The sequence below is a fragment of the Fundulus heteroclitus genome, chromosome 17 (assembly GCF_011125445.2).
Source record: "Fundulus heteroclitus isolate FHET01 chromosome 17, MU-UCD_Fhet_4.1, whole genome shotgun sequence".
Taxonomy (NCBI): domain Eukaryota; kingdom Metazoa; phylum Chordata; class Actinopteri; order Cyprinodontiformes; family Fundulidae; genus Fundulus; species Fundulus heteroclitus.
Window position 1 is genome coordinate 18,250,064 of NC_046377.1, and position 24,058 is coordinate 18,274,121.

A 24,058-nucleotide genomic window follows, 5' to 3' on the forward strand; every position below is an offset into this window, starting at 1 on the left:
AAGCACATGAGCAATAATGGTTGAGAAGCAACTGTTGCTTCCAGTCAATCTGGGAAAAGCTATAAGAACATTTCCAAACACTTTGAAGTCCATTTCTTTACATACAGAAAGAAATGAAAACATTTTAGACAGTTGCCCGTCTTTCTTGGTGTTGATAGTATATTTCGCGCAGACTCTACAGACCTCTGTTATCAGGTTAAATATTAAAATCCATGTAACAAAAACAGAATCAGCCAAACTTTTTTTTTGTTGTTGTTTTTTTTACAAATTCCCAGTCAAACTTCATACGTCCAACTGATTGAAATACTGTGGTGAGACCATTAAGGTCTTAGACTGAAATAATTTGAATATGAGTATTATAATTAAACCCTTGTATGACTTGAAGGAGGTTATACTTGTCCAATGACTGCACTTTGTTAGAGTGGCAGATAATGAAGGAAACTGAGCAGAAAGTAAACCATCTGTCCTGTAAGGTAGTTTTGGAAGCTGGGGGGAAAAAAAATGACCAATCATAGTCATTTAAGCGAGTAATAATGCTCTCATGGCTGTCATTTTTAAATAATGGTAAACTTGGTGACTCCATCGCTGTAGTTGATCTTTATTGGTTCTGTGTTCTGACCAAAATCTAGGTTGTATGAAGAGGGAAAAATGCCAACGTCCAGTTTTCCATAAAACTGGAGAGCCATTTGTAGCATGTAGGAAGATGCAGTTTCTGCTTGTTTTCCTGCATACTGAGCAGATTTAAGTTTTAACATCTGATATACACCGTCTCTGCATGCAGTGCTTTGTATCTGTGGTTTATGAATAATAGTTTTTATTTTTCCCTCCCTAGGGTTTGTACCAGGAAGTGACAGACCTGAGGTTCAGGATGACGGATAAAGAGAATGAAAGACTGCAGTGTGAGAAGAAACTGAAAGGAGCCACAGTGAGTCTTTGTTTTTAACGCCAGTGTAACAGCTTAGTCCCATCTAGAGTTATCACCATACTAAAACTTCAAACTAGGTACAAATACGAAGAAAAATGCTCTAACATTTCTGATGTTATGGCAACTTTTAAAGATAAATAGTTATTTCTGGTTAAAAGCTATTACACTAAGACAAACTTTAACTTCCTTATTAGTGCAAAACCAATTAGGGCCAATTCAGCCCTTGTTTGAGAGAAATATATAATTTAAGTGTCAATTCTATGTTAACGGAAGAGTAGACAAGATAACACTAATAGTAAAAGTGGTAATGTCCTTTATAGAAGTATTTGCTCCAGTCATGCAATCATGTTAATTTATTATAAGTGTGCCACTGTGTGCTTCCATATGCTTGTTAGTTAAATGTTGTCATAAATCTTACTAGTGAGGAACAAATAAAGGATCATTCTAAGCTAAAATGAAGAGTTTTGAAGACAAACATGGATCTAGCTCAAACGTGGTTCTCACAGGGATCTGCTCCATACCAACGACTCAGCATCAACTCCAGCAGAATTTCTGTCTTTCTGGTCATTTCGCATTATATTTGCTTTAATGATCAACTCCAGCAGCAGGGTTGGTTCCCGTTTGGTTCCCGCTCTAATTGTCAGCTTCAGTCTGCCTTCACCTTAACTGGTGTTATAATTAGCCGCATTAGCTTTATTGCTAAAAGGAGAAGGAATAGGGACGCACTGGTTTGTTTTGTTTCGTCACTAACAGCCAACAGCGGCGTCAGCTAGTTAACATTTTCCTGCGTTAATTTGTAGCGCAGTAGAACGGATCAGAACCGAGTTCAGACGTTTACTACTTCAGAGACCGTACAGCTCCTGTTGCAGATCTTTAAGTTGCTCTCACATGTCAGTATTGTAGCGTTAGCATGGCACGTAGCATTACTCAGCATTTTTTTCTTGTTGATAAAGAGTCATGTTTGTTTTTATGGCTGAACTCGACATGTTAAGAGTTTAAACTTCCAGCATCAGATCATTATAAGATGTGAACGGGTCAGTTTATATTGAATTTCTGCACAAATAAACATGTTTCGATAATTTTACCATTTTTTTTTTTTATTACATTGAGATGCTGATTATTTTGACAACTCTACTCCCATCTGGGATTTATTTCCTTCTTGATCCTTTGACTTTGCTCCTAATTTTCATCTTTTTCCTGTGATTTTTATCTTTCTGCAACCTGCTTTCCTTTCAAGCATTCAAAGGGGAGGGTGAAGCGCTTCACCAGAGATGAGGTGAAGGTTTAATCTCCAAACTGTTTCTTCTTTCTAAAAGCTCCTACTGCTTCCCGCTGCACACTGCTTTCCTGACTTTCATCACATTTTTTGTAAGTGCCTCAATTTGTGCTGCTTAAATTCAACTTGTTAATCACTATAATCATCCTAATTTGACCTTTTTTTTTTTTTACATTAATCTTTTGGGTAGAAGTTGTGTGATGGCTGTATTTGCATTGTTTTGCATGTTATTTATTTAAGCTGCTTGGTTGAATGACTTTACATAAGCGTTCACTGAATGTTGTCACTGTCACAAATTAAAATACCGGCGTGTTAACTTCTCCACTTAGCCTGAACCGACCTTGGTGAAATTAAGGACTGATTTCTTCAGTCCATGGAAAGAAAGAAGGGGGAATACAAAGAAGGTTAAAAGCTTGTAGGATAAATATCCAACCTAAACTTTCTGCTGGGTTGCTTGGCTAAAAGAAACTAAAAGAGGATTAATAATTGATTCCTTACCTGGGAGTTCCTTCAATAAATTTAACAGAGCAAGGAAATTTGAGTTTAGACATTTATTTGTTGTAAAAATGCTTCAGGATGAGAAAAACTACGAATTTCCCTTTAAATGGTGCCACAGTTGTAAGGAAAGTGCTCTGAGCAGCAGAGTTGTGCATTGTTTACATCTTATTCTACTACTGACCATTGTTTGGTTTTGTTTACTGGATTGGAGGATTACGTCTGACGAAAAATGCCGTATTGTCTATTTAACGATTTATTAAACAGGGGCCTCCTGCTAGTACATGTCCTTATGCTGGTCACCAGGCTGAGATGGTATGATGTCCTTTAATCAGCATTTCCTGCAAGTCTGTCTGACAATGTGGTTGTTTGAGGATAGTTTGTGACTCTCATCCTGATATCTCTCTGTATTGAGTTTCTGCTATAATGACAATCTTTGTTTTCCCCTGTGAGGGACATGCTGCCCCACAGCATCCTGATGCCTCCAACCAAAGGCTGTTCCACATTACCAGAGAGGATTTGGCTGTTTTTCTGTGGCCCGACACACATCCAGCTCTGCAGCTTAACCCACAGATGCAGTTTCCTTATAAATTTGGCTCCATTTAAAGGGAAATAAACAGATTTTTGTGTATCTAAGATTGATTGCCAAGAAGCTTTATTTTAACAAACATTGAGCCAAAAGAAATCTCCTTACTTCTTGTGCCGAGTATAGCTCATACATCTTTCTCTGGAAACTAATGGCACGGTCAGCCCTGGTCTTCTCCTCTGGTTGTTTGAGGTTTTTAGCAAAAGAAAAATGTATGGAAGGTAGAACAGCGGCTATTTAGTATTTTGAATTTATGAAATAATCCCACATGGTACAGCAGGTATTGCCAACATATGTACCTAAAAGGTCCCCTACTTAAATCTGTAGAAAGAGGTGTCTCCTCTTTACCCCATCAGAACTGTGCCTATTGAAGGCTTCTTTCTTAACGCCAGACTAGGATTAGACAGCTGTGTTTCTTGATGGTAAAAGGATTACATTCAGCCGGACCAGCAGCTGCATCGTCTGTTGGACATTGTAACAGTTTGTGTGAACCTGTGTTGCATGAAAAGCAGCTGGACAGCACGATGAAATAGAGGAGAATTTTAAGAGTAAAATATTTTAGTCTTCCTTTTCTTGCAGAAAATCAGACATTTTACGTCTTTTTAGATGTGAGCCTTTTTTTCTGTTCCTATTGCTGCAGTTTGACACTTTGAATCATTTTGGTGGTTGTTCTCCACAGGAGGAGCTGCAGGATCTGCAGCGGCATTTGGAGGAGCAAGACGAGGAGCTGAGGAGGTTGAAGGGAGAGACCCACAGCAGAGCTGCGGGGGGAGAAAGAGGTGCGAGCTGTTGTCACAGTAGTTTGAATTCCTCTTTTCATGCACTTTAACTCATAATTTATAACTGTGCTTCATAAAGATTAGGGGGGAATGGTTTAAATTCCTACGCTGGCAGCATCCATGGAGACGTTTCTATATTAATTAGTTTCTCTTAATCTTACGGTTAAATTAATTAGTCTTGTTTTGAGTTGGTCCTTATCTCACAGTCTGAAGAATCCACCCCAAACACATCAGACTCCTACTCCTTCCACCCACAGCTGGCCTTATCTTGTCCCTGCACCTAGCAGAGGAATTCAGGCTTTTAAAGGAGACGGCATCAAGAATAGGTGGTCCCTGAAGGTCTTTTGTCTGACTGTATTATTTTGGGAAAGATTTCTGAAGACGCATTTGGACAATGTGCTAATTTTTTTTTTTTTTTCTTTTCCTGGAGTTAGTTAACATCTTAGTTTACATGTTGAGTTAGATTGAATCCTGGAGGAATATTCAACCTCATTGCCAGTTAAATTCACCAGCTCTACAGAAGTTGGTTGGAGAAACTGAAACAGGTTTATGTTGACGTAAAAGCAGAGAGGAGTTTCCATCTGTCCGGTGGTACAAACATGTAAATTAATGGTGAACGTTTGGATTTCTGTTTAAAATGAGACCAAAAGGACCGGCTAGTCTGGGTGTTTGAGATTGGAAAACTGTAATTTCGACACTGGAAATGTGACTAAATGACCCAGGCGTACAGGACTGTCTCAGAAAATTAGAATATTGTGATAAAGTTCTTTATTTTCTGTAATGCAATTAAAAAACATGAAATGTCATACATTCTGGATTCATTACAAATCAACTGAAATATCGCAAGCCTTTTTATTGTTTTAATATCGCTGATTATAGCATACAGCTGAAGAAAACTTAAAAATCCTATCTCAAAATATTAGAATATTTCCTCAGACCAAGTTAAAAAAAATTATAACACCAAAACAAAATCAAACATTTGAAAATGTCCATTAATGCACTCAGTACTTGGTTGGGAATCCTTTTGCACAGATTACTGCACCAATGCGGCGTGGCATGGAGGCAATCAGCCTGTGGCATTGCTGAGGTGTTATGGATGCCCAGGATGCTTCAATAGCGGCCTTTAGCTCATTTGCATTGTTGGCTCTGGTGTCTTTCAGCTTCTTCTTCACAATACCCCACAAATTCTCTATGGGGTTCAGGTCAGGGGAATTGGCCGGCCAATCAAGGACAGTAATGCCATGGTCAGTACACCAGTTACTGTGAGAATCTGATGTCGTCTCTTAACCACTACCATACTTGTGATTTAGTTTACTGAACCAAGCTGAGTGTTTTTCAAGGCTCAGGAAACCCTGCAGTGTTTCGAGTTAATTAGACGATTCAAGTGATTAGTTGAACAGCCTACTAGTATACTTTTTCACGATATTCTAATATTTTGAGATAGGATATTTGGGTTTCTTAAGCTGTAAGCCATAATCAGCGATATTAAAACAATAAAAGGCTTGCGATATTTCAGTTGATTTGTAATGAATCCAGAATGTATGACATTTCAAGGTTTTTAATTGCATTACAGAAAATAAAGAACTTTATCACAATATTCTAATTTTCTGAGACAGTCCTGTATAGCAGCAATAAGCTGGAATGAGAGCCATGCTGACCTGCACAGCGACTTTCAGAGCCACAAGGAGCTGGGCTCCCTAAACTTGCACAAGTTAAATGCGTAATTTTTTTCATCTTTCCAGACACAGAGATGGTGAAGATGAAGAGGGTGCTGGAGCTGTTGACGTCGGAGAACGATGAGAAGGTAGATGGTGGTGTGTCTGCTGCTGCTCCGACCTCCTGGGTGCGTCATGACTTCAGCTTCTGTGTTTACCCGCAGGAGAGAAGGATTAAAGACCTCGAGGAGTCCCTGACGAAGTTCAGGAGAGTGCAGGAACTGGTCAGAGGTGAGAGGATTGTTGTTTGATTACTTCATGAGTAATCAAAGTACAAACAAGCCAACTATAATGTAAAGTTCAATCATTACAACTATATTTTACTGCAATGGGGTGACTAAACTCTGAAAGTAGATTATAGCCGTCTGTGTGAACTGTTTTCCCACAGAGAAGCTAAAAGAAGACGACTACGCTGATATCACAGATGATCCCTCGCTTTCTATGTCCATGGAGGTGGATCAGGTCACCCTGGAGTTGGAGGGGGAGGCAGGAAGGAGCTGTGATGAGGTAAACACAACCTCTGTCCAAACAGCCCTGACACAGGATGAACCCCAGACTGGAGACTTCCTTTAGAACAACTCCAAGCTCGGCCTCCCACTCTGAGATGTTCTCCCCAAAGAGTTTCAAGCTCCTGTTGTTGTTGTTTTTTTGTCATCTTGTCTTAACAAAAAAAAACAAATGAGTCATTTTTTTTCTCTGTTTTCCTAGTCCACACCATGTATAGCTGTGCTCTCTGAAATGAATGAGCTGGACAGAGAACAGCAGCTACAAGCAGCACAAAGGTAAAACAAAAACCAACTCAAGACACATATTGGTTTCAATTTACTCCTCCCTTCTTAGGTATAGCTAATTATTTTGGTGGATTTTTTTGGTCTATTTGCTTTGTAAATCTTTTTGAATCACTGTGCTATTGGACATTGCAAAATTTTCAGTAGTTTTACTTGAATTCAATATGCAAGCAGAGCTTAGCCTTACATTTCTTTAAACGGTCAGCAGGGGGCGACTCCTGGATGTAGAAAGTCTGAAAATCTCCCTTCTCTGACGTGATTTCTGAGTTTATGATCTTCAATTCTAATTAGAAATTTTAATTATAGGATGATGGGCCTATAATTGACTAATTTGAACAAAAGAATCTAGATGGCTCTTAAATTTGATTGACAATTATGTGGCAAATGAGGATGGTCATTTTGTCTTAGTGCCATGCAAGTATTCATACCGCTTGAACCTTTTTCAGAATTAGACGGACAACCAGATGTCTCAATGTATTTAATTGGGAGTTTATATGACAGACCAACACAAAATAGGGCCTTGAAATGGAAGGGAATTAATAACAATCAGAAAAAATGAGACGTGCACATTTATTCAGTTCCCGTTAGTGATACCCCGACATATGATTCAATGAAGCTAATTGCATTCAGGAGTCATCTGATTATTAAATAACTCTTGCAACAGTTAGGGAGGTCGTTCTGTAACTGGCGGGTTGCCAGTTCGATCCTCTGCTCCGACTGTTTGTCGTTGTCCTTGGCAAGATACTAGACCCGCATTGTCTGCTGGTGGTTCTGTGAAGGCTTCAGATGTTGTTTAGAGAACATTGGTGAACAGACAGCATCAAGAAGACAAATAGACATACCAGTAACCAGACAGGTGGTAAAGTTGTGGTATCTCTGGAGGAGCAGCTCCACTGGTGCTCCTCAGGTGCAACTAAGCGGGTGGAGACATAGCCCAAATCAGAGACCCAGGATGGGTGCTCTCCAAATTTCTCGTTGTTTAAAGGTATATAGCCACGTTATGTGCTTATAAAAAAAAAAAAAAAAAAAAAAGCAGGGACACAGCATTAAGTTAGAACCAATCAGTGAATCAGTCTATTTATAACGTTGTTTATACTTTAGAGGCTAAGAAGTTTTAATAAGGACGTTTACTCAGGTTGGTCAACTCTGTGGTCACATCTGAGCCTCGGCAGGTTTAGCGTCCGCTTCGGTGAAAACCAACTCGTACTGTGTTCCCAGCACCATTTCAGTCTTTTCCCTCTTCGAATCATATTTTCTTGCGTTTTTATTTCAGTTTTTTTTCTCTGACACTGGATCTTGGACCATCCATTACTTCGCTGGGAGATACTAATAGCTGTTAGCTGCTTCCTTGTTTATCCACTGCTGCACACGTGCAGTATTGTACCTCTGTTGTTACTATAAATAAACACGAACACGTCTTTATTTACTAACAAATTGAGCCAAAATAACAACCAATACAACAGCCAGATGTGATAATCCTTCATAAAAATAAAAATAAACTTTGTAAGTAACCAGAGTGAGATACTGATGTATAAATTAAAAGAAAATGTCAAATAACGTGGCTATGCACCTTTAAGGATCATTATTCTTTCTCATTTACTTGTAAAGAACTTTGAAAACTACGTATTTTTAAAAAAATATATTATTTTGCCCATCATATAAAATGTATATAATTGAAGTTTGTGGCTGCAATGCAAAAATGTGGAAAAGCTCAAGTACTTCTTTAGTAGCACATTCAGTCTTATAACTTGTTTTACTAATTGAACACTATCAAGTCAGTAAGTTTACCATCTTTTCTACCCGTACCAAAAACGTGTCATTTTACTTCAACAAGCGGATTGAGCCCATTTAACAGAACCTGCTGTTAATCGTTTCTTCTTCTGAAAGGAAGAGAAACAGGTTTGCATCCTCCAATTCATGTTTTACTGTTGATTTCTCATTTCCTAACTAAAGAAACAGCAAATGAGAATTTTGCCATAATTTCATTTGCAGCCCACGATGAAACCTAAAGATCTTAACAAAAAAACTAGAACTTAGCAGAACTTTACAGCTCCTAGAAACACTGAGGTGTTAACCAGCAGATGTTCTAATACTCCTGGGCATGTAGAAAATAGTACAGCAGAGGCAAGATTTTCAATAAAAAAGTCATTTTAATGTAATCACAAAGGAAAAACAGTTTTATTGACCCATAATAATAAAGCATGCTTCAGGTCTGTAAGGCTGCTACAGTCTCTGCTTCCTGGGATTTTCTGTATTGTTCAGACAAGCTGTTTATATTTTTTGCGTTTTGTTTCTGACGTTTGAATAATGTGGTTGTTCCAGCGCCTTTGATGATCCACACAGTGACGGTTCGGCTGTAACCGGCAGCACCGAGCAGGTAGAACCTCAACATATTTCTATCGTTCATTTAAAGAGCAGCGCTTCATCGGGCTGCTGGAAGTAGTGCTGCTGCCCTCTAGTGGGGGAATGTAGAGCAACACTGTGCTCTGCTTCGTATCCTGATCAGTCTGTGAATATTTGTTCAGGTTAAAACTAAAACAGGAGCCGGTTCCTCCTCTTCTAAGGCAAACACAAGTGATGGGAGTTTTGGCAGCAAGAAAGTGCGTTCCTCGTTTGGCCGCGGCTTTTTTAAGCTGCGTGGAGGCAAACAGACGGCCAGCTCCTCCAGCCTTGGTAAACAAAACTCTATCTGATGTTGAGGCCTTATCATCGCTTACTTCATGTTTGTTTGCATGTTTCTAAATTGAGAAGACCTCCGTACATTAGCTTTTTAATATACGATTATTTTATGTATTTACATTTTACTATTTGGGAAAACTTGCTCCACATTTTTCTTCCTGAAACTCACCAAATATACAGGTGTATAAATTGTATTTTCCTCATGTCTTCTCTTCAGTGGTAGTAGGAACATCCTCCATCTGAAGTAAAACCTTAAACATTAAAATGTGGTTAAATTAGTGTTTGTGCTGCTTTTAAACTCTGAGCTCTTTGCATGTTTAACGTTTAATTCTTACGGCTGAGACAGAGCGACAAGGCACGGAGCACCTCGACCTCGCTGGAGCTCCTCCACAGAAACCCCGCCGTGCAGCTCCGCCCCCCTCGTCTCCAGACAGCAAGAAGAAGTCGAGCGGCTTGAGGAGATTTTTTGGCAGGTAATGCGGGGTGTATAGTGTCATCTCTGTCTGGATTGAACTGAATTTGTGTTTTTAACTGTGCGTCTCTCTTGTAGACTGAAGAGGAGCCACTCCACCTCCTTCAACCTGGATGATGGAGCTGAGACGGAGTTCAGGAGGGGCGGAGTCAGAGCCACCGCCGGCCCCCGCCTCGGCTGGTCACGTGACTCAAAACACAAGTAGGTGTTTCGTAAAATATATTGTGAACAGGTCCAATTAAGTCTAAAAAAAATACACCAGGAACAAAATCAAACCTTCACTGGATTATTTTTGGCTGATTAGATTCTTTCAAACATAGTTTGAAGAGCGGAGACCTCATTCTGATTGTGAAAACAAATGATTTCAGGGCTTTCTTTGGATTGTAGACCAACTGCAGTTATAAACATTCACTGTGTTTTCACACGTCACAATCTCTGTTTAAAGAATACATGTTTAGTATAGAAATAAAACAACCCTGTTTTGACAATTTTAAGTATTTTGGCTTCTGAGGTAGAGCTGCACAAAGATGGTTTAGAGTCCTTTAAAAGTCCTGAAATAAACTCTTTAAACAAGTGCTGCATCAAAAGGCAAACATAATGTTGTTTTCTACATTTTTGTAGGTTTTTCAAAAGTAAATCTAAACATCCTGATATAATTCCATTGAATCAAATCAGTCCTTGAGCTGAAGTTGGTACAAACGTTTACTGTAGAAAAAGAAACATGTTGGAAGACGGATCCTTCCTGTGAATCTCCAAAGCTAATATTTAGTTGGATAAGCAGCGTTTCTGAGAACAGCTCCACGTCTGTGTGGCATGGAGTCGACCAACATCCATCTGACTTTCTGCGCTTCACCTCAGGAAGCACATAATTTCATTCTGAAGCGTTTGGGTCATTTTAGGCACTTATCCCTTCTCCACCTACCATTGTAATCAACCTTCCTCCTCTGCTGACGATGTTTAGAAGGAGTCATAACCAGCATGAACAACTTTTGCTGCTTAAGGGCATCTGTTCGCTCTCAGAATAATTGAGCGCCATACTACTTTTTGATTTTAACACAGAAAACGCTGTTTGCCGATGCTTTACTGCTATTATTTGATCTCTAATGATGAAAATTAGCCTGTTGGTTAATATTCTCTCTAGCCGATCCAAACAGGCGTCCAGCATGCAGATCAAAACATTACATCTACAATTAGACCTGCTTAATTAGCTTTAAAAATGTTTTGGTCAATATTGAATTAAGTTATTAAAAACGAGTATTGAGATTAAAAAATAATGTGCATATAGCTTTTGATTGACAGTGTTACTGTTTCATCGTGTCCCGTCTACGGTGAAGCACCCTCGGTGGACCCAGTTCGTTTTACCCAGTCAGGCGACCCCCACTTACTTATTACCTTGAATGTAGGACGCATAAAACAGACAAGTATGCTTTTAGTTATATTTTATCTAGGTAAAGACAGAGAAATAGTTACAGTCACACCAGCGCTGATGGGCCCCTGATCGGCAGGAGGCCTCGAGTGCTCATCACGCAAACATTATAAAGGGATCTCGGGACACACCCATACAAGGGCGGTACACATCCAAACTGTGACATCAGCAGGGAAGCTGTGTCACCTCCAGGGTGGTATCTGATAGATATGTGCCAATCTTTTGGGTCAGTGCCATCTAAGTGTGCCATGCAGTTCTGGGATAAACAGCTCGTTCCACTTGACCTTGTTGATATCCTAACAACAGTGAAATACCTTTGAATAACTGAAAATGTTAATTGATATGAGTATTGATATGAATATTGAGGCAGGTAAATACAAATGAACACAAATGAACTCAATTGTTCTTTTACACTGGAAAGAGAGACCAAATTATATAAGACAAATAGATTTGCTGAATCTTTTTGTGCAGCTACTATAAGATTGAATTGTTAAAAGATCCCTCCAATGTCATGTAGTTGCACAGATTAGTTTTGCATCAGATGATTTTGATCCTTGTCTGGAATTCATTAACTTGGATATTGTGACGTCTTTGTTGGGTTTTCTCTTTACTGGCTGAGGTTTTATGCTTAAAACTCTTGGATTCAGTCTCTAAACTTCAGTTTACAGCAAACAGTTTATTAAAATGTAACTGTCTTTAATTTTGAACTTTGTCCTCTTCATTTTAGATTCTGTATGTATTACTAATAACTGATTGAAGTCATTTATTTTGAATGAAGACTTTGCTTTCAGCCCCATTCTCTCCCTGTTGTGAATCCTGACCAACAGAGCTCTTGTCTGTGTTCAGGGCCGTCGACGTTCCTTTCTCTCGGTGGAGTAAAGAGGACGTTTGTGCGTGGCTACAGGAGCAGGGCCTCGGCTTGTACGCGGCTCAGGGACAGAGCTGGGTCAAATCGGGACAAACGTTACTGCAGGCATCACAACATGATCTGGAGAAGGTGGGAGTCATTTCCTGTTGTCAAAAACAATCCTATTTATCCTGATTTAAGTAATAAGGTTCATGTTGGACACCGTTTGATGCAGTTATTTTATTCAGCCTTAATTATTTTATATAAAACAAGATCTAATTTACCAAAAACGTCCCTAAACAGATTAAACTTTAAGTAGATTTACTCTGAAACCCTTAAGAGTAAATTCCTGTCCTCCTCTTCAGGAGCTGGGAATGAAGCTGCCTCTGCACAGGAAGAAGCTGCAGCTCGCCCTGCAGGCTCTCAGCTCGGAGGGCGACGACCTTCAGGGCAAACTGGACCACAACTGGGTCAACAGTGAGTGACGCAGGTTCTCCAGCAGCTCCTTTGGTTTCCGTTCTGACGGTTCTTCTTTCTTCAGGATGGCTGGATGATATCGGCCTGCCGCAGTACAAGAACAACTTCGATGAAGCCCGCGTTGATGGCCGCATGTTGCACTACATGACGGTGGTGAGCTGACAGCTTTTAATGCTTCTGTCTCCTTCCACCGCTTTAAAAGACCCGAATCAAATAGTTTGGTTGTTAGCTGAGATTTGTAGAACCTGACTGCAGGTCATCCTTTTTCCTGTTTGTAAATTTAAAAAAAAAATAAAAAATGGACAGAGGAAGAAAGTTCTGGAAAGGACTAGAAATGTGACTTGTCTGCGTCTGAACTGATGTCTGTGGATCATTGATCCTCCGCTGATCTGTAACATGTTTGCTCCTCCATAGGAAGACCTGCTGTCTCTGAAGGTCGGGAGCGTTCTTCATCACCTCAGCATCAAGAGGGCCATCCAGGTCCTGCGTCTGAACTCCTATGAGCCGAACTGTCTGAGGCGACGCCCCTCTGACGAGGTATCACACTAACGCTTCTGCTCGGAGTTCCAGCTGCCACTTTCCTTCTTTAATGGCTTTGTGTTTGTGCAGAACCACATGACGCCGGCTGAGATCTGCCAGTGGACCAACCACAGGGTGATGGAGTGGCTGCGCTCCGTGGATCTGGCAGAATACGCTCCCAACCTGAGAGGGAGCGGAGTCCACGGAGGACTGATGGTGACGGCCCGACGCGTCTTTTGGTGACGGAGCTCCAAGGTGACTTGTCTCTCACCGTGTTTGTGTTTGGCAGGTGTTGGAGCCTCGGTTCAACGTGGAAGCGCTCGCCCTCCTGCTCAACATTCCTCCCAGCAAAACGCTGCTGAGGCGCCACCTGGCTACGCACTTCCATCTGCTGGTCGGCTCCGAGGCGCAGCGTCTCAAACAGGAGTGTCTGGAAAACCCGGATTACACCGTCCTCACTGCTACAGCTAAAGTTAAGGTAATGCAAATGATCTGATTCTGCTGTTTGAGGTTCTCTTGGAAAAATAGCCAGAACTGCATCTGTTGCTATTTACGGTTTCTCTGCTGGAGGCTTGTACAGTTTACCCAAGTCTAGGAGAAAAAAATTTTATTAAGCAGTCTTTATTTTTATGAACAGAAATATTTCCATTCTTAGTGTGAAACTTAAAGCAGCACAACCAAAAACATAAAAACACGTCATTTGGCATAACAATGCTAGCTTTCTTCTGTTATTAACTGTGGTTCAAGTGTTTTATGCTTTAAAGCTCTCATTCTAAAGATTACCCAGAGTTCTTTGTAACATATATGGGTTCATTTATAGCTTAATTGTTTATTATGATTAAAGACAAACTTCTGTTACCTTAGCTTTTCTACTTTTTTAGGAGTTTATTAATCTTATTCATCATACTGACCTCCAAACAGCAGGTGGTGCTGTTGTCACATTTAGAAGGTCTGAAGTTTCTGGACAAAAAAAAAAGCAACGTTGTTATTGCCCCACTAGGGGGCGCACCCCACTGTTTGTGAACTACTATGCAATGAATAGTGGACAATATTCTGCAAAAAACTCCTTTTCTGTTTTGAATTAGTTATATTATGTTTCAATTGTATAAAGTATAGTCTGATGATCAATAATAAAAACCTGAATTTGTCCCTGTTGGTCATGTTTTACAAAGTGCGAGTCAGTACAGCTGCTGCCAAAACACCCCCAGAACCTTCATTTGTTGTGAAATCAGCGCCTCTTGCTTGTTTCAGCCCAGACGTTCGTCTTTTGGTGGTTTTGGCTCCCTGAGGAGGAAACGTCATGACGACGGGGAGGATTACGTCTGCCCTATGAATGTGGAAATGCCAAAGAGCAGCAGCTTTCATAGAAACGTCCACATCTACGAGGAATCCCTGGACCACTTGGAGCAGGTAGGTGTTTCCACTGCTGGGTCTTCCTAGTTGGGTTTTTAGAGAGCAATGTTTGACGTGCATCTCCGTTGTTCCTCCAGATGGAAGACTCTGAAGGAACAGTCAGGCAGATCGGAGCATTCTCAGAGGGAATCAATAATCTGACGGTAGGAGGCCAAGCTGTTCCCATCTGCATATCCACTACACGAGTCCTACATTAGCTGGAGATGTTCCTTCCTGTGTGTTTCAGAGCATGCTGAAGGAAGAGGAGATGTTCCAGGTGATCTCAGTTCGTCCCCCAGAGGAGAAAACAGAAGGCCACAACTCCTCCACCTGAGTATTTAGTCTCCAGACTGTATTTATTGAAAGTGCCACTATATGCATGAACTCAAGTGTCTTTTAAGTAACCTGAAAGTTTCAAAGTTTACTACAAGGATCAATTAATTTAGCAGCATTCTGAGCAATCAGTATTTTACCTGCAATACAAGGTGGAGAAATTCAGACAGCATTGCAGTTTCAGGTGTAAACATGATTTGTACTAGAAATTTGACCATTTAGCCACTGTCAAATGTGATTTTTCAAAAGTGAACCTGTTAAGTTATAAGCTAGTCCAACAGCAGAGAGGATTAGTCTTAAAATGAGGTGAAATAAGTACTCACAATGAGACATGTAAAGCATTTCTAGTCTGAAAGAAATCAATTGAAAGGTTTTACATGTTTTGTTCTCCAGCGCCTCTTCTCTTAGGCAGACATGACGGTTTAATGAGTCAAAGTAATTTTGGGAGACTGGAACCATTTCTACTGAAAGAATCTTCTTATAAAGTCTTGGTAACATTTTCAGCTGAGCTTTGAAACCAAAGACGTGTTTTTAGAAGGAAAAGCTAAATCTTTGTTGTGCATGTGAATTGTTTTGGTAATAAAAGTTTAGAAATGTCAACGAATTATTCTGTTTTTGTCCTAATAGGAAAAGCTGCCTTTACAAAACAACCCCAGACGTCAGTTTGGTAGTAACATTTTTATGCTTCATCTTCAATACAACATTCAGCACTAAAGTGACATCCTTAACAAACAGGTTTAACTGGGCGGCATTCCAGAGCAACGGATAAAGCAGTGATGGCCTTATAAAACAAAACTTCTGCAGGTCTTTAAGGCACTTGATGAACAGCCCTGATATGAAGCCACAGCCGGTTTGTTCTAACCTGATTAAACACATATCCAAAAAAAAAAAAAAAAAAATCACCATTATTCTCAACTTCCTGACCTATAGAACGCCCATGGTTTGGTCCTAGCTGTGATTTGTTTAGCATGAATAATATCACGGTATATAAATATGGTTTAAACTGTGCAAATCCCTCTGCTTTAGTGCTTTAAGGGCAGAGACAATAACTTGAGGCCCTCTAATATCCACACCTCTTTTCCTCTGGGCGGGCGGATGAACGGTCGTCTAGAAGGCGAACCTGCGGCTGGGCGAGTGGCCCACCTTGTCCAAGTTAGGGTTGCAGGCGAACTGGATCATGGGTGGGGGCCCACACATGAGGATGAGTGTGTCGTCACCAGGAGGTGGGAGATGTTCCCTCACCATGTCTTCGTTGATGAAGCCCTGACTGTACTCCCAGTCTGAAGAGAACAGAAAGTCAGAGTGAAATGCAGCAACAGCAGTTTTAAAAAGCTGTGAGTACAAACAAGCCTCTGAGCTCTGGCCAACAGAAGTAAACTTTGACCTCAGATTTATCCCAATATGGACTAAAGCAAATCTTTCCTTTGAGATATAAACCCATCAATTACTTGATATTCTGGTCCACCAGGTGGTGCAATTTCTCCACATTCAGAGAGAAATATCACTAGTTTCCTGCAAAGCTCCTTTTTTTCAGCTGAAATTTGTTCACCAGCATTAAAACATTTGTGTCCTTGAGACCTTTAGTCTCACATCTGAAACTAAAACCACTGTTTGTTAAATAAAGTCTTTAAATGTGTTTTACTATTGGTTTTCTGTGAAAGTAGAACAAACTGATATTTGAAAAATAAAGTACTTTTTTTTTTTTTTACAGCCTGCTTCCAAAAAAAAAAAGAAGTGTGTTTTTAAAAGTTCAAACTGTTTTGAAACATTTAATTTACAAGTAAAACCATACTAAAGCCTGGAGTAAAAAAAAAAAAGTAAATATCTTTAAGAATCTGCTTCATTAGAGCTTTAATGAGCGCGTTGGTGCAAAACCCAAATATTACTCCTACACTGTGATACACAGGAGCTGGTAAATTTTACTAAATGAATCAATAACTTAAAATGTTAATTTTCCCTAATCACCATTGACAGGCTGGTAAAATAATCAAAATGGAGGTTTTCAAATGATCAAAGTATTTTGACACGTTCTGCTATCTTAAAGTATTTTTATCTGCGGGCCGTGGCCCACTTTCTAAGGCTGAACTTGGGTGTTTCACGCAGATGTGCTTTGATAAGTCGCTGCGGTTAAAGATGGAGCAGTCACGTGTAACCAACTAGACTTATCTGACTGATCTATAAAGAACTAATACAGGAAGTCACTGAAAATATGTTGGCAAGTTACATGCATAGAAACAGACTTTCAGTAGCTTAATTCAGGAGAAATTCATTTGTGTTTTTAGATATTGGGCCTAGATTCAGAATACATTTTAAAGAAAAAGCATTTTTTTTCTCAAGACATTTAGCAACATTTTAGTTACATTTGAGTAAACTGATCCTAGAAAATTAATGATATTTAAATAAGACATTGAAATTTGTCTTAATTTTAGAACTTCTTTTCAACTTAATTTATTTTCTTTTTCCAAGTGTAATGTTTTCCAGAGAGTGGTGACAATGAAATAGCTAACTTTATATAATCCGTCTATACACATTTTAAGGGAAGATTCAACAAGAATGCATCATGGGTTCATGGTTAAAGTGCAATAAATGATCGTTTTAAATGATTGTGATTACATTTTTCCATAACTGAACAGGTTAAAGGTTAGGGACGTGATTTAATGATAAATAAAACATATGCAGTAGCTGGCGTCTCTTTTTAATGAGGTTTCTGACAAGCGGTGATGGCACTGGTACCTTAAAAAGGTCACATTATATACCAAAACAATACCAAAAAACGTTTTATGATAAAATAAGGTTATATACACCAAGCATCCATCCAGATAATGTTTTGATGGTCCTTTTTAAAGGCTTAAGGCCCAGGAACGGGCGCGGTGAGCAGATAAATAGATGTGGCGCCATCTACTGACAGTATCGCAGAACTATCCTAAGCCTGACCCTCTGCAAGGCCTCGCAGTAAAGCGGCAGCTCGGTGTGATTAAAGACCAAACATTATTAAACTGATCTACAGCAACTTTAAGAGCCTCACGTCAGTCAACCCTGCGGTCACATCTGAGCCTCGGCAGGTTTAGCGTCTGCTCCAGTGAACACCAACGTTCATAATGTGTTCCCAGCAACATTTCAGTCTTTTTTTTTTTCATTGGATCTTGGCCCTTTCTTCATTGTTTCGCTGGGAGATGCTAATAGCCGTTAGCCACTTCCTTGTTTTAACTCCTTCTGCTCATGCGTAGTACGTACTTCCGTTGTTATTAAAAATAACAATGAAAAGCTTTATTTACTAACAAACTGAGCAAAAACAAAGCTTAAAAAGCCAAAGTAACAAGTAATATGCCAGCAGGACGTGATAATCTTTCATAAAAACTTTGTATGCAACCAGAGTAAGCTACTAACATAAATAAAGTCTAATAATGTGGCTATTAGGGTTGCACAATTTCCAAATCGCAGAGATGTGCTTTTTTTTGGCTAGGTAACAATTAATGGATCAGACACGTCCTTTAGGTGTCTTTAATATGAATAAAGTGGGTTTGCTCCACGTGGAAGGGAAAAGAGATTTGCAGCAGTGAGATAATCTAATTTATCATTTGTTTTAGAGGTTATATAATCATACTTTACCAGACATCTCACCATAACATTAAGTAGCGGTCAAACTGTTTGATACATAGACTTGTTTGTTGCTTGCTCTTTCCTAAACAAGGATTTATGTCCAACTCACAATTCTGAATAATAATATTCTGATTAATAAAAAAAAGTCAAATTTCTTGTTTTAAATAGTCATTTTTTACAAACATCTTTATCTACAGGCCATTTTTGTTGCTGGTGGTTAATGCAGAGAAAAGTCAGAATTAAATCGCAATTATGGTTAAAATATATCACAATTTAGATTTTTGGCAGAATCATACCGCCCTAGTGGCTAGGCACGCTTAAAAATTTTACTTTTCTGAAATCAATCCTGAGCTGATTTGTCAACATTTAAAGTTGATTTAAACATGTGCAGCATTGTTGAAGGGACGCTGCTCTCAAACATCTGCAGTTTGTGGCAGATTTCAGCTAAAAGAGTCCCAGGACTTACTTTCAGGCGCTTTGTCCACAGTGAACCACAGCTTGAACCGGTCTGGATGGTTGACTTGAATCTCTTCCAGCTCGTCTTTCAGCAGGATGTCTTTCTCAGTCTGCCGACACAGGGGCTGGGTTATTAAACAGCAGACGGCGTCTCCTTAGATGGGCGGAAAACGAGTGATACGGGTTTGAGGGCCTCACCTGGTTGGCAAACAGCAGGTGACACACGGTTTGGTCCTGAGGATCCTTTACAACTGCAGTGATGAGCTGCAGCATGGGGGTGATCCCTGGAGAAGGCACAGGAAGGCTCAGGTCTAATTTTACCCTTAGAGTTATAAAAAACTACACATCTGTTACTAAATAATTACACTGAAAGAGTAAATAAACATTGATTTAAATAAAGATCAAAGAAAAGTACGTCATGACTAGACCAGAAAGAATCTAAATTCAAATATCCTACAGAAGAGACGTCTATCGCTGCCTCTAATCTGATGATCTGCAGCATCTAATCAGCTCCACAAGTAAATATTTACTCTGCTTTGAAAAAGTATTTTAGGCACAAAGCTAACAAAGTACTGTCCTCCAGTGAATTACCATCTGATTATATTAACAGAAATAAAGTGTTAGTAAGTGTAGATGATTCAGACCGGATCATTTGGTACCGGACTGCACAGAAAGAATAACTGAAATGACTTCCTTCTATTTATTATCCAACTCTAAATGTTTTATTTAGAAAAATGGCCTTGAACCGGTCAGTGGGGCAAAATCTTGCGATAAAAACTGGAACAAACTGATCAACACCGGTCCATTTCTTTAGTTCTGGAGTCGTTCATGCCTGAAAACTCAAAGTGAAGCTTGGCTTTAACTTTGTTTAAGCAAACTGCATAACATTTGGCCAGCTTGTGTGTTTTTAGGGGAAATTTTAATTGTTCTTTAATGTGCCTTTCAAACCACACAAAGCAATCAGTGTTCCTGGACATGGAGTTAAAACACGACTTGGTTCTTGGTGCTGGACGGGCTGAAATCTGGGGGATATTTTTCTGGCACCAACTGAGCCTTGCTTAACCCCCACTTACATCTTCTGATGGCTTCTAGTAGAATAAACGACCCAGTCATACTGTCATACTGCTGTGGTGTTGATTTTCTCACCTGTTCCTCCAGCGATCATGCCCACATGTTTGGCCGTCTTGGTCACAGCTGGAGACTTCTTTTCCGGCTGAATGGCAAAAACACCTGCAGAGACGACACCGGGTTCAGAGACCCAACGGGACCAGCAGCGGTTAGCGATGAGGCTAACGTCAGCGCTAACATGAGTTCTCTACAAATTTAACACGTACTAAATCCATACTTTCCTAAAATTTAGTAGATTTGACTTAGAATAAAGCATTTACCCAGTTTTCCTTTCTTGTGTTTATTCCAGAAATGATGAGAAAACATGACACTAAGGTTGCTCTCTTAGTCACTTTTTAAAATCTGGTCAAACGTCAATTTCAGAACCCTTGCAGTAAAGCGAGAAAGTGGCCTATAAAGTTCTACGGCCTAAATAATTTGTTATATAAAACGAAAAAAGGAAACCCCATATTTTTCTAGACTTTAAGTATCTGTAATCTATTTATTTAGCTTTTAGTAAACATAAAGTTGAAGACCATGATGTAAGAGGATACAGACTTCAAATGTTCTTTTTGTGTCTGCCAGGAAATCAAAAACCTAGGATAAAATTTGTTTTTTTTTATATAAGTGTAAGAAAAAATTGGATAAGCTTTTAAATAATAGAAAATGGAGAAAAGTCTGGCTAATCAAGCAATTTCTGTACCCAGTTTTCTGTTTTCCACACCGTTCCCCTGGTAGAAATCCACAGCGCTGGTTTTTACCTTTGCCTTTGTAGACGAGAAGACCACTGGGTCCCCTGAATTCAATGGTGTCGCCGAGCTTCAGGCTCTCCAGATACTGACTCATCTTCCCTCCTTCTGGGAATTTAGGGTTAACACCCTTGAAATAAATCTGCCAGAGCATGACAGACAGAAGCCATTTAAACATTAAATAAAAACACGCAGGGGGAGAGAGAAAATAAAACAAAACTTTCTTCTGGACTTCACCTTCACCACCAGGTCCACAAAGCCTTTGTCGTCATCGCTGGAGACGGGCGTGTACGGACGGACGACCAGCTGCCCGTTTATTTTAGCAGACAAATAGATGTGCTGACCTGAGGAGGAGAGCACAGATGGACATTTAGCTTTTATAATTGTATAGAAAAGAACTGTAATTCTGAGAAAAGCGACTAATTGATGCAAATACAACATTTCACACATTTTTCTCACACCTCATTGGATTTTAAGTGCCAGATAAACGGAACAAAAACGAGACGTGGTTTTTAAAGTTTTCAAACTGGAGAATCTGCAAAGTGTTCATCTTATCAAGACCCGCTTCAACCTGATAGCCTAAAATAACAAACCTGACTGGGCAAAGAGTCATTTTTGCAAAGAGGAATTTGCAAAAATTCAAGCCTGCAGGTGTGTTAAGTTTGGAGACACACCCCCACAAACGGTGAACGGTGGTTCAGCTCTGAGGGTATGAATACCAACAGCACATATTTATACTTTTAAGATGTTTTTTCCCACAATTATGCGCTACTTAGTGTTGGTATTTTGACCTAAATCTGTTTATTTGTTCGCACTGACCAATGGGCAGGCCGAGGACGTGTTCAGGAGAAGGCAGAGCGAACCGGAACCTCCTGGTGTCATGGCTCACAATCTGCACAGGCGACAAAGACAGAATCAGCACCACAGAAAAACGACAACAACAACAACGCAGCTGGTCCGTGAACGCACCAGCCGCGTTTGCAGACAGGGGCGTGCGCGGCTGCACACAGCGCCGTGGTTACCTGCTTGTCAATGAGCCTGAGCGCATATTTGATGTTGGGGTCCTCCAAGGTGATGGCGGGTCTCCTCTTGGAGAAGAACAGCCGGAAGATGAGGTTGATGATGCCGTCAAAGCCGCCTCGGATCAGCTGGGAGAAGAAGGTCAGACAGCAGACCACCGACTAGCATTAGCTACATGCTGCGTTAGGAGCCCTGCGGGGCGTTGTCACGGCTAAAAGTCAACTCAGTTTAATCCCCCAAGAGGGAAAAATGAGTCACGCACATTCCTGCGGGGAGGCCGCCAGGACCACGGCTACATGTGGAAGAACTGCGTGTGAGCGCAGGCCATGGCGGCGAGGCGTGCGCCGCTTTGATAACGCTGCATTGGTTCATACTCACCCCGATGATGTAGGACAACATTTTGCGTCCGTCCAGACAGCGCCAAGGTCGGTGTGTTTGTTTGCTGGAGCAGCTCAGGGGGAGTTCACTGCGACTCAAGTGGAACGGAAGCCCAGCCTGTCAGCTTCGCGTGCGCGGAGAACCACATCCGGTCACGGGTTTTCGCAATTAAAGCCCTCGTATAAAAAAAAAACAAAAAAAAAAAAACGTCACCACGCTGAATGAGATCTAGAATTAAAACACAAGTAAATTATAATGGAATTAGTCTGATTTGTATTATTTTTCCTTAATTAAAAAGTGAAATCTGTGTAGATTCACTACAGAGTGATGCGTTTAAAACCTGTATTGCTGTCAATCATGACTATTGTTTACACCTATGAAAACCTGGAAAATGTTGATACGCCATAAGACTAATTTAAAAAGTACTTATTTTTAAAATGTAATTCACCCATTGTATATATGAAGACTCACTGTATATAACTGAATGCACCTTCCCTACTCTGCACCTTCTTGTATGAGCCGATGTGACGAGTGAATTTCTCCATTGTGAGATCAATAAAGATCTTATCTTATCTTATCTTATCTTAATGTAACACAATATCCAATCATGGCTGCTTGTCAATAGGACCCCCCCCCCCCCCCCAAAAAAAAAAAAAAATGATATATATATATATATATATATATATATATATATATTGCAACAACATTAGATAGAGTAAACAGCAATTACAAAATAAAAAGTAAATGTCACATCTGTTTTCTCATAAATTGTCAGACTTTTTATTTTACAGCATTCCCACTCCATTTTTGCTTTGTTTGTGGTCTGACTCTCGCTAGATGGATGAAGTCCACACTGCTCCACACATGTATTTTGGTGGAACTACATCCATCTGGCGAGAGTGAGGTTAGGATTATTGGCTTTATCCAAATATCCTTAATTGTTGCTCCTAGCACCTCCTCCTTCCTGTTCCTTGACCTTTAATGATGTCAACAGTAAGAATACTATTGTGGAAAGTAAAGGACCTTATGACTGCTGTGCTGATTTTGGTCAGTCTTTGGCTTAATCCGAATACCCTAATAGAGCAAGGAGTGGAAGTGCGTCAGTGGTCGCCATTATAAGTGCTGTCCGAATAGTGCAGGCGGTAAAAAAGGAGGAAGGGGGAAAAAAAAAGCCTGTATGCTCCCTACTGTGGCTAGTTTTGCTTAGGAACCTAATAATGCCACTTAACGGCGCTAGAAAGCCTTAAGGTATCCCACAATCCTTTGCGTGACATGAAGTATCAACATAGGCCCCTTCACGGAAATCAACAAAAATGTCCGGAGAGAAGAGAGCACGCACTTTGTAGTTCATTGATGGAAGGCTGTAGGCCCGGATTTGACTCTCATCATCCATGTGCATTTCCGTCACGTAATGATGTCAGAGTTAAACCCTGTCCAAACTATTCGGACAGCACTTATTATGGTGACCACTGATGCACTTTCGCTTTGGCTAAGAAGTCCTTACCAATTATAAGTTTTTAGATGCAACCAACGTTTCAATGCCGTGTGTCTCTGGACAAACATGGGTGCTTGTAACCTTTTGGCTTCCATGTGACTTCATGCACGTTTCTATCAAACCTCAGGCAGCTGATATGCAATGGCACGAGTGTCAGTTAGACATGGATAAGCAAACGGAAGAATCAGACTGCAACGAAAAGACATGAAACGATGATGTAGCAAAAGAAAATTTTGTCATTCATTAAAAAAAAAAAATTACACAAATGAGGAAAAAAAGGAGATAGAGGGACCAGAGCAACCACCCTTAATCCAGCAGCTTGCAAGTGACCATGGATGCATTATGTTCAATTAGAGTTATTAATCTCCAACCTCTATCTGGCTCCCTCACTAGCTGCAGCTGCTGTGTCCATGTAGTGTGCAGTATGTGTCCTTAATATTAGGCCAGGCCTACTTTTGCATGAATCAATGAATGTACGCAGCATGACAGGGATGACTGGTCTGATAATTCATGCAGCAGGGCCTGGAAATGTTCAGGTCTCTGA

General features: G+C 40.2%; 2 protein-coding genes across 2 annotated transcripts in view; one reads left to right on the forward strand and one right to left on the reverse strand.

Moving 5' to 3' along the window:
- The window catches only part of ppfibp1a (PPFIA binding protein 1a), a 40,693-nt gene extending 25,384 nt beyond the window's left edge, over positions 1–15,309 (forward strand). The window contains exons 7-25 of the mRNA XM_012878982.3: positions 833–925; positions 3,962–4,061; positions 5,804–5,865; positions 5,941–6,007; positions 6,165–6,283; positions 6,485–6,558; positions 8,887–8,941; positions 9,090–9,237; positions 9,590–9,716; positions 9,794–9,916; positions 11,988–12,138; positions 12,354–12,465; positions 12,530–12,618; positions 12,880–13,002; positions 13,075–13,200; positions 13,274–13,462; positions 14,236–14,394; positions 14,475–14,540; positions 14,624–15,309. Coding sequence (XP_012734436.2) covers positions 833–925; positions 3,962–4,061; positions 5,804–5,865; positions 5,941–6,007; positions 6,165–6,283; positions 6,485–6,558; positions 8,887–8,941; positions 9,090–9,237; positions 9,590–9,716; positions 9,794–9,916; positions 11,988–12,138; positions 12,354–12,465; positions 12,530–12,618; positions 12,880–13,002; positions 13,075–13,200; positions 13,274–13,462; positions 14,236–14,394; positions 14,475–14,540; positions 14,624–14,710 — 2,070 coding nt within the window. The 3' untranslated portion in view covers positions 14,711–15,309. The remainder of the gene's footprint in view (positions 1–832; positions 926–3,961; positions 4,062–5,803; positions 5,866–5,940; positions 6,008–6,164; positions 6,284–6,484; positions 6,559–8,886; positions 8,942–9,089; positions 9,238–9,589; positions 9,717–9,793; positions 9,917–11,987; positions 12,139–12,353; positions 12,466–12,529; positions 12,619–12,879; positions 13,003–13,074; positions 13,201–13,273; positions 13,463–14,235; positions 14,395–14,474; positions 14,541–14,623) is intronic.
- A 63-nt stretch (positions 15,310–15,372) lies between these two features.
- On the reverse strand, positions 15,373–22,151 carry LOC105937599 (NADH-cytochrome b5 reductase 3). Its single transcript, XM_012878983.3, has 9 exons — positions 22,020–22,151; positions 21,644–21,769; positions 21,441–21,513; positions 20,859–20,965; positions 20,634–20,763; positions 19,912–19,995; positions 18,964–19,049; positions 18,776–18,875; positions 15,373–15,989 (listed from the first exon to the last, which is right to left on the reverse strand). Exons 1-9 carry the CDS (start codon positions 22,038–22,040, stop codon positions 15,817–15,819), a joined length of 900 nt encoding a protein of 299 aa, XP_012734437.3. The 5' UTR covers positions 22,041–22,151; the 3' UTR covers positions 15,373–15,816.
- Between the last annotated feature and the right edge of the window lie 1,907 nt (positions 22,152–24,058).